The sequence below is a fragment of the Eschrichtius robustus genome, chromosome 11, assembly GCF_028021215.1.
Source record: "Eschrichtius robustus isolate mEscRob2 chromosome 11, mEscRob2.pri, whole genome shotgun sequence".
In the NCBI taxonomy this organism is placed as follows: Eukaryota; Metazoa; Chordata; class Mammalia; order Artiodactyla; family Eschrichtiidae; genus Eschrichtius; species Eschrichtius robustus.
The window spans coordinates 14,225,965-14,235,343 of NC_090834.1; the positions used below are offsets into that span (position 1 = coordinate 14,225,965).

The 9,379-nt window shown below is 57.7% G+C and overlaps 2 protein-coding genes across 15 annotated transcripts in view; one reads left to right on the forward strand and one right to left on the reverse strand.

Moving 5' to 3' along the window:
• The window catches only part of PHLDB1 (pleckstrin homology like domain family B member 1), a 45,445-nt gene extending 39,733 nt beyond the window's left edge, over nucleotides 1–5,712 (reverse strand). For 3 of the 14 annotated variants that reach the window (XM_068554975.1, XM_068554974.1, XM_068554973.1), the window contains exons 1-2: nucleotides 3,248–3,386; nucleotides 66–146 (exon numbers count right to left, since the gene is read on the reverse strand). In XM_068554975.1, the coding sequence (XP_068411076.1) occupies nucleotides 66–146; nucleotides 3,248–3,292 (126 nt within the window). In that variant the 5' untranslated portion in view covers nucleotides 3,293–3,386. Of the gene's footprint in view, nucleotides 1–65; nucleotides 147–3,247; nucleotides 3,392–5,458 lie in introns of those variants that run through there. The other 11 variants (XM_068554968.1, XM_068554967.1, XM_068554980.1 and 8 more) reach the window with 9 other exon arrangements.
• Nucleotides 4,711–5,520, forward strand: LOC137772129 (basic salivary proline-rich protein 1-like). The gene has a single exon (XM_068556040.1). The coding sequence runs from the start codon at nucleotides 4,711–4,713 to the stop codon at nucleotides 5,518–5,520; it is 810 nt and encodes a 269-aa protein (XP_068412141.1).
• Nucleotides 5,713–9,379: the final 3,667 nt, after the last annotated feature.

Sequence of the window (9,379 nt, forward strand, 5' to 3'; positions counted from 1 at the left end):
GGTAGGTAGAGGAGTCAGCGCATCCTCACCAACAGCCCGCTTGCCCCGCCCCCAACCACACTCACCTGCACCATAGCTGGGGTCTTGCATCCAGGGCCCACTTGGTTCCTGTTGATAGTGTCCATTGTCCTGGGGCTCCAGAGCTCCTGCGGACACAGCAGAAAACAGGTGAGGTGAGAAGGCCAGGGCAGAAAAGGGCAAGGAGTAGGCTCTGTAGCAAGGTTCTCAGGGCAGGGGCAGGCCCGTGTCACCGTGGTTTCCAGCATGCTCCTGCTGAGGGAGAAGTCGAGGCAGCTCAGGAGCTTCGTGGGGGAAGGCGATACCACATTTTCAGCTGTGGCGTGGATGCCACACCGCACCGGTCCTGGCCCTTGCCACACACAGGAAGCCCAAAAAGTCCTATAGGGCCCAACCTGTACTGCTGTACTTTCTTGCCTCTGACACCCAGGACTCAGGCCTTGGCAGCTGAGGACCCTCACACAACTGGAGCCGTAAGCCGGGTGGGGGAAATCTACCTTAGCGGGAGAAGCAAGTCCAAGGAAGTCCCTCCAGGGACACTGGTAGACAGGGGGCCCCAGGTGGGTGGCAGGGCTGAGCAGGAGCTCCCTCCCACAGCCTTTCCCTCTCCTTCTTCTCCCTTTGTCTCTTTTCCCAGGGGTCTCAGAAGGATGTTTTCTTAAAGGAGACACACGGGAAAAACGCAACTATTCCTGCCATCTCTTTGTCTCGATTCCTGCACCCTCTCTTCCCCAGAAAGCAATCTTACCCCCAGACAGTCAGCAAAAAACTAAAAACCCTCCATGACGACTAACACTGGGAATATAGGACTCTGGGGATCTTCACCTGGTTTGGTGCTGTAGGAAGCTGAGGTCCTTAGAACCAGAGGTAAAATACTGATAGATTCCAGAGCCAGAACTTGAACTCTTCCTCACCCAACCCTTTCTCCCTGGCTCACAGTTTTGGCACCGGCAAACTCTGAGGAAGCACCTTTGTGTACTAATATGTGCCTACATGCCCATCCTTGGCCAACTTGCTAAGGTTCATCTGCTGCTGAACAATGTTTCTGGGGAAGTTGAAAAGAGTGTAACTGAAGGTAGGGAGGGAGATGTAGGAAGGCAGGGTGCCCCTCCACTTTCTCTTCCAGCCATCTTCCAAGGGACTTGGAGAAGAAGTGGGGGGAGGAGCCAGCATTCCAAGCAATGTCTGACCCTGGCAGTGGGGCCCAAAGGCCTTAGCCATAGAGTTACTAATTTTACCCTCCCAGCTTCCACCCTTCCGGTCCTGGACTGTATCGGCTCCCTCACCATTTCCACCCAAGCTGGCGGAAGAGAGGCCGGAACAGGGCCTGGGGCCCGCCCCAAGTCTGCCTGGGAAGAGGGAAGGCAAAGGCCATTAACCTACACCAAAGCACAAGCTGGCCTGGCACCTCCCCAGGAGATCTGGCCAGGGGGAAGAATTTCCAGGGACGGAGACTGCTCTACTCAGGGAAATCCCTCAGCATTCTATGAGGGAGGAGAGGCAAGAGAGTGGGTTGGGGATGGAGAGTTTATATAAAAGAGGGGGTAAGAAAAACAAAGTGATAAATAATAGTGAAGGAAAGGCATCATCACTTAGTGGAAAGAGCTTTAGACTGGGGTACAAGAGCCTTAAATTCTAATCCTGACTTTATTATTTATTAGCTGAGAGGTCTTGGACAAGTTACTTAACTTCTCTGAGTGTCAGATCATTCTCTATAAAACTGGAATAATGATTTAAAGAAAAAAGAAAGATTGTTTGGATTACTGCTTGCCTGGGGCTAGGTGTGGAATGGGGAGTGACTATAAATGAGCAGATTTGAGGGAGGGGTGATAGAAATGTTCTAAAACTTATTTGTGATGATGGTTGCACAGATCTGTAAATATACTAAAAATCACTGAATGTACATTTAAATTAAGTGAATTTTATGGTATGAACATCATACCTCAATAAAACTATTAGGGTTTTTTTTTTTTTAAAGATGATTGTCTGGAGATTCAGGTATTACATGAAATGACACTCTGTGAAGTGCAAAGCACTATAAACATGCCAGTTATCAGTATGAGCTTCATGATCTTGAACAAGTCACTTCACCTATCTGGGCTTCAGTTTCTTCATCTGTCAAGTTGTCATTATCACTCTGTGAGGTAGCAGTGGGTGTGCTCATTTATTTACACCAAGGATTTCAAGTGCAGATAAAGATTGTAAAGGAATGAGGTTGATGGGGAACAAGAGTGATCGGAGGGGAGGAGAGAAGGGAATAAGGAGGTGAAAGAAGAAGGAGAGATAAGGAGAGAGGTGTAGGGAGAGACAGAGAAGATAAGAAAAGATGTAGATTGGGAGGCGCTGGGCTGTGGCCCCAGCTCCGAAACCTAATCCAGGTGAAGTGGAAAGGTACACCAGACCAGCGCGTCCCAGCACGCGGGCGGCGCTCTGACCCAGGGGCTGCGCAGAGGCCGGGAGAGCAGCCACGGTCGGGGTGGTGGGGGGGGCGTGGGGGACGGGTCTTGGGGGGGGCGGCGGGGGCGGCGGGGGCGGGGGCGCCCTCTCCTCCCACCCCACCCCCGGCCGGGAGTGCCAAGCAGGCTGCTCCGGGGCGCCTCCCACAGGCCGACCTGCTCCCGTCCCACCGGGCTGCCCACTACCCGGGGCTGTAATTACCCACCCCGCTCGCCCAGCCCGGCCTCCGCGGCCGCTCTGGGAAACCCCGCCCCGCCCGCTGCCAAAAAAAGGCCCCTGCGGTGCGAGTCCAGCTCTCGGGGAGGAGGGACTGGGGGAAGCGCCGCGGTCAGCCTCGGCTCTCAGTAGCCCTCCTGCACCGCGAGCAGAGGTGCCCAAGCTCCTCCTCGGGCTCAGGGTGGCAGAGGCCTGGGTGTCTGGAGGGCCCCTTGTGGGGCGAGGCCGGGGCTCCGGCAGGTGACCCCGCTCCGGCCCCTCCGGCCTCTCGGCCCAGCGCGAACGCCCGGGCATCCAGGCCACGGGGGGTCAGCAGCCCTACCCGGTCCCCAGCTCTCTGCGCCTCGTGGGGCGCCCAGAGTCACCGCTTCGGGGGTCTCGGCACCTTAACCAGGGCGGTGGGGCCCCAGGGAGCGGCCGGAAAGGTCTGGAACCGACAGGCACTGGAGGAAGTCCAGACTCCAAATTAGGCCCCAGAAGAAAGGTCCGAGGCCGGCCCCGGAGCGAAAGCGGTCCCAGCGGAGCCCCCGCACGGGTGCTTCCGCTCCGGCCTCACCTGTGGCCCCGGCGGCCAGCCCAGGCCTCGCCCCGGCCGTCGCATGGCTGTGGCCCGAGGCCTCCGGGGCAGAGTTGGGATCCTCTCGACCCGCCGCCGCCGCCGCCGCCTTCGCCCGCCCGGCGCACATCCGCCCTCGAGGAAGGGCCGCCGGCGGAGGAAGGAGCCGGGAAGGGAAGGAAACTGAGGCTGGGAGCCCAGAGGGCGGGGCGCCGGAGGCGGGCGAGGTCCGGGGAGGGCGTGGGGGAAGCCAGGGACGAAGGGAACTTCGGGAGAAGGAAAACGAGGGGTCTGCGGAGGGACGGGGCGGGTGGGAAGACGAAGGGATTTGGAGGGAAATAAGAAAGAGGGAGACTGAGGGAGGAGGGAAAAGGAGGGCTGGGGAGGTAAGACTGAGGGCAGAGGATTGGGGAGGAGGGGAAGAAGGTGGGAAACCGGATAGAGTCCAGGGGACGCAGAGGTGGGGGGAGACAGGGACGGAAAGGTAGAGGGACTGGGGGACGAAGGAGATGGGGGAGACTGGGGACAGAGGAGTCCTCAAGGAAAGGGGGTGACGGACCGGGGGAGCAGTCGAAGGTACCCAGGGCCGTGGAGGGGGAGACCGGGGTGGGGGCGGGAGGCGGGGCCCTGCAGTAAAAGAGGGGGCCGGAGGGCAGGCCGGGGGACCCAGGAGTGGGGAGAGACCGTAGGCGGGCAGCCGGGGCTGGAGGAGGCGGCGGGACAAGGCGAGAGTGTAGTTCGGGGGTGTGATTTTACTTGTGTGCGGGGTGGAGGTGGGGTGCCGGAAAAGGGCAGCTCTCCGAGGCCGGGGAGGCCGGGGGACTGAGTTGGGTTTCCGCACGGAGGGCTCCCTGCTGCCCCTCGCCGCCCTCCCCAGGGCCGCCAGGTGGGACAAGGCCGCAGTGTTGGGCCGCCTGCCGGGCCGCCCCGCCCGCCGCTGACGCCGGACAAGCGGCCTTTCTTTGGCCGGGCGGGGAGAAGGGGCCGCTTGTTTGCCCGGCGGGGGAAAGGGGCGGCCCCCAGACACCGCCGGCTCCCCGCGGGCGGCGGCGGGAGGGGGGCCGCGTGTGTAGCATTTGTGTGTGGGGGGGGGGGGGGTGCGTGTGTAACAGTCGGCCTGTGTGAGGACTGTGTGATGGGTGTGTGTGAACGGCAGGGTGCGTGGGCCCGGGGAAGGGCGTGAGCGCGAGGGGCCGCAGGTGTGAATGTGGGCTTCCTGGGAGGGCTGCGGGTGCTTGGCGTGTGTGTGGAGTCCTAGGTGTGCGCTGGGTCCCACGCGTGTCACGGCGGAGAGAGACGCAGCTGTCCGCTTGGCGTGTGCGGTGGGAAGGGTGCGTGGGTGATGCCGGGTGGGGCGCCGAGTGTGTCTGCGCGTGGGATGCCTGACGTGGTGGGGAGGTTGGCTTTGAGTGTGACCGGTTCGATGAGTCAGCCTCCGGGACGGCTGAGCTAACGGGTCCAGTATGCAGCCCCGCCCCGGCGCCCTGGGTCCCCCGTCGGGCCGCTCGGTCTCCCGGCCCAGGCTCCCCTCTTGCCCGCCTCGGCGGAAGCGTCCGCGGGCGCCTCGGCCACCCAGCTACCCCAGCCCCCCGCCGCCCCCGGGCGCCCGCGCTTCCCCATCCCGGAGGAGCCCGGAGGACCTGGCTCAGCCCCGGCACCAGGGAACTCCGCAAGGGATTCGAATCTGGACCGTGCGGGCGTGGCAAGAGCGGAGACTCATTGCCTCCAGCTTCCCCCCTCTGGCCTCCCGGACCCCTAAAGACGCGGGGCCTTGGAGAGGGCCGGAGAAGCCTCAGATGTGCCACCCATCTCCTGAACACACGCCAAGAGTCCCTCCCGGACGCCACTGCCTCCAAGCCGGACTCCGCAGCCCTTTCCTGTCCGCCAAGGCGGCCCGGCCCGGGACTGGAGCTGAGATGCCCCGGGGGACACCCCCGCTCCTGGTGCAGGGCTCTCTCAGTCCTTCTGTCGGCGAGAGAGGGGAGGTGTGGGGAGCAGGCGGACGAGACCCCGCGAGTGTCGCCCAGCCGTCTGGGTGCCCGAAGGAGAGTCTTGGGACAAGGATCCGCGTTCCCCCCGGGGGGAGAGCGCAAGGGCCCCCTCTGGCGGCGGCGCGGGCGGCGGCTCGGGAGGGCAGGAGCAAGCAAGCAGCTCTCGGGAAAGCAGCGGAGCCCACTCCGCACAAAGCCTCTCGCGCCCCCACGCACTCACCTGTGGCCCCCCTCCTCCCCTACCGGTTTCTTCGGGGCTCTTCCAGCCCAGAGCTGATCTGAGGGCTCTCTCCAGGTCCCTGGGACTTCCTTTTATCCAGTCGCAGCCGCGCAGCGAGCAGGACCCTCAGGCGTAGTGGGGGAGAGCGTTCTTACCTCGGGGGGAGAGGGGGACACCGGTTCTTTCGCCTGGCTCGGCCGCCGCGGCCCCAGGCTCAGAAGGACACTCTTGCTTTTCCCTGGGAGCCCGCTGAGTAGGAGGAGAGCGAGCGGATCCCGCCTCCCTACCCCACCCCACCCCCCGCTAGTCCCCGCCCCCGTCCCCCGTCCCGTCCGCCTGGCCAGCCAGAGGAGACGCCCTTGTGGGACTGGAGCCCAAGATCCCCCCACCCACCCTTTCCCATAGCAGCACCTCCCCACCCCCCCCCACCCCCCGCCTGCACAGCGCTCGCTTTGTTCATCTCTCTGCAGCTGGGCTCTCCACTACCACCACCACGTACACACCCCTATCCCCACTCACCCTCCCCTTCGGACTCTCCTAGACCACCCTCCACCCCTAGGCTTTAAGGCTCTTCAGAGAGGGCGTTTTTGACAGTTTTTCTCTAAACCCCACCACCACCACCTTTTTTTTTTTTTTTCACTTTAGGTGCCTGAATCCTCCATGAGCTCCCAATGAACTTCATGGTGGCAGCCCTACAACATATTCTCATCACCTCCAAATATCTGCTGAGGGTATCCAGGTCTACTCTCTGTTGCCCCTTCTCCTCATCCTACTCCAAGCCCCTCCACCATGACGACCTGTAAATGGGGTGGATAACTAACTCTGCATATAGGGCGTCACAGATTTTTCTAAGGATAGGTATAAGGAGGCATGCTAAAGTGCCATGCAAACTGTAAAGCACAGGAAAGCTGAATGGAATTATCGTCTTACCCCGTGTAGCTCCACCCCCACCACAACCTGCAGGATTACAGTTGGGAGACAAGCTGTAGGTTTACTGTTGAGCACACCATCCTACAGCAGTTTGGGTCTCTGTAGGAGCGAGGGGTTAATAAGGAAGAAGAGGGGGGCACCGAAAACCTAAGGGAAGCCTAGAAACTGAGCCGGGTTGAAAGTCATTCTCCCCACCCGAAATCCAAGCTGACAGCGGATCCTTACCTTGCAAAGCCAGCTCTCGCCCCAGGAGACTGACAGGGGAGGCCCTAGGGAGCTGAATGCAGCTAGACTGGACCTCTTTAACCAGCACTGGAGGGACCCCTGAGACTCTCCCTCCCTGAAGGAGAGGAAGCAGAAAGCCCTCAAGGCTGGCATAAATTCCAGTGAGGGAAGGATAGCAGAAAATAATTTGTCCTCTTTGGGATGGACAAATCTTGCTCTGATTCAGTGACTTTAGTGTGTACCCTCCCTGCCTAACCCAGGAACAGCAGAAGGTTGAACTGCAGGAATCTTTGGTCACTCATTGACAGGGCCAGCATTAGCAGGGGGACCCCCCACGGCTGGAGGCTGGAGCTGACCGGACTAGAAGCGGGAGGGGGTGGGACGCTCTCTGCAGCTACCTGCTATAGCTAACAGAGGTCAAACTATCAGGCTTCAGCATGTGCTGTGGGCACCAGGAAGCCCCAGGATTTGGCCGGGGGTGGAGGAGCGGTGTTGGGGGTGGAAGCCTCTTATTCTTTCCGTCTTCATACTGTTTGAGGCTCATAAAAGTATTTTAACTCTGACCACCTTTTTATGAGGCAGATCACAACAGTAATTTTTCAGGCTATTCTGTTTAAAAAAGAAAAGAAAGAAAAAGAAACAAACCCCATACTTGTTGTATCTTATGTGCCAAGACCCAGCGTTTGAGGGAAGAGGCTCGGACTGGGGTACCGCAAAGACTTTTCACATAACTCTGTTTCACAATTCCAGCTCTTCCTTACCGTCTTGGTCAGGAGGAATTTCAGGGAATAATCAAGGCTGCCACGGAGGCGGCTGATGCTGAGGCAGGGGGTTGAAACATCACCCAACTGCTCTCTGTCCTCCCAGCCCAGCGGTCAGCTGACCCCATGATATAGGTTCTGTGCAATGTGTCCTCGCTCCTGCTGTGTCGGGGCCTTATGTTCCCACAGTTAGAGCACTCAGGGGACTTCAGACCTACCATCCCCACCCCGCTCCACATCTGGAGCCCATCAAAAAACTCAGTGCTCTCTCACAGTTACGCAAGAGGTTGAGCAGCTGGGAGCTCAGAAAGGGGGAGGAAGAGAGAAGAAAGCAGAAAACAGCTTTCCAAGCATGCTTCAGACTTTCCGAAGTGGAAGCAGGGGGAGAGGGCAAAGGCTGGGTGTGGAAGGAAGAGTGGATTTTTTAAGGCCCTCTGCACTTGGCTATGAATGTCAGGAGTGGACTTCCACACCCAGCCTGCCTTTGCCACGGCACATTTCCCAGCTCTGTCCATCCTCTCAAACTGTACACCCTCCAGCCCCAGAAAGAGGTGATTATTGCTCATTACAGCAAGCAATCCCTGTAGATGCACACCCTATCCCAGGAAGCTAACCTTTCTGGCCTCTTCGGATCCTGAACTCAGGCATCATTAGTGTAGGTGTGGTGGCAGCAATGATGCCAAGTAACTCCTCACTGCATCCAACCTGGGGAAAAAGTTCAAACTTTTCTTCACTAGTTGCAAAAGAGCAGAAGCTCTCTTCTCAGCTTGTCTTAGAAATTGCACAGTTCACACTTCCACCCACAGCTAAGATATGTCCAAGCTGAGTGGGAAATTTGGGTAGGACAGAAGACTGGTCTTATTTACCCTCCGTGGCTCAGGACCTTCCTATGAGCTGAAAAGAACAAGCATTCATTCGGGCAAAAGAATGGGAAAGAGACCTATTTCCATTTCTCATTGCTTTGAATTGGTAACACCTCTTTTTCAAAAAGCTCGTTAACCTGATCACAGATTTACACCTATGGGAACTTCCCAGAATTGGACTAAGCCTTAAATAACCACATAACCCCTGCCCTATGAACAGCAAGGCAAAAAACTTTCCTTTTTGACCACTGAGGGTAGCGGTAGGGGAGTGGCCGAAGCTTCTGAAAACCGCCTGGTTGCTTGACTCTTGTGCTTGAGAGGGGGCAACAGCTCAGTTTGGAAAAGTAGTCTAAACTTCCTACAGGCCTGCCTGCACATCAGTCACTAACTCCCCAGGGTGAGATGTGAAACTGACTCTTGTAGAGATGCTGTCTGCTCTTGGGTCAGGAGCAACACACAGCAACCAACCTACTTGTGGATCTTCTAGGAGTTTCAAAGAAGCTCTACAGCTGCAAACATATTTACCAAATGGGGCAAAAAGAGGGAATGAAGGGAGAGGATGGTTGCAATGAGAGATGTGCATAGTACAGGGGAGTCAATTCTGAGTTTTTGCTTCCTTTTGAGCGATTCCTCTAAAACCTACCAGACCAAAGCTCTATTCCTCACCCTTACTGAGACCCATGTTGAGTATCACTAGTTGCAGTTGACGACGACCTACCTTAGCAAGAAAGCTTTGTAAGGAGGTACAGCCGTTGCTTCCAGTTCGACTTCAATCCTCCTGAGGATGGGGACTCCTCCTATTTTCCTCCTCTCCTCCTCCAATGAGCCCTGCAGTTGTGAACTTTTTTTTTTTTTTGGCCCCGCCTCACAGCATGCAGGATCTTAGTTCCCCGACCAGGGATCAAACGCGCGCCCCCTGCAGTGGAAGCGCAGAGTCTTAACCACTGGACCACCGGGGAAGTCCCGTAAACTTTTAAGAAAAGCTATTCTCTATCAACCCTGGAAATCTCTGAGAGCCTACCCAGTGTGAACAACGTTAAATTAATTGGAGGGCAAAGTTTCCTGTAGAGATGCATGGGTTGATAGATTTGGGGTTTGATAACTGTGAGTAGCTGAATGATAGACCTTTTTTTTTAAAAGGA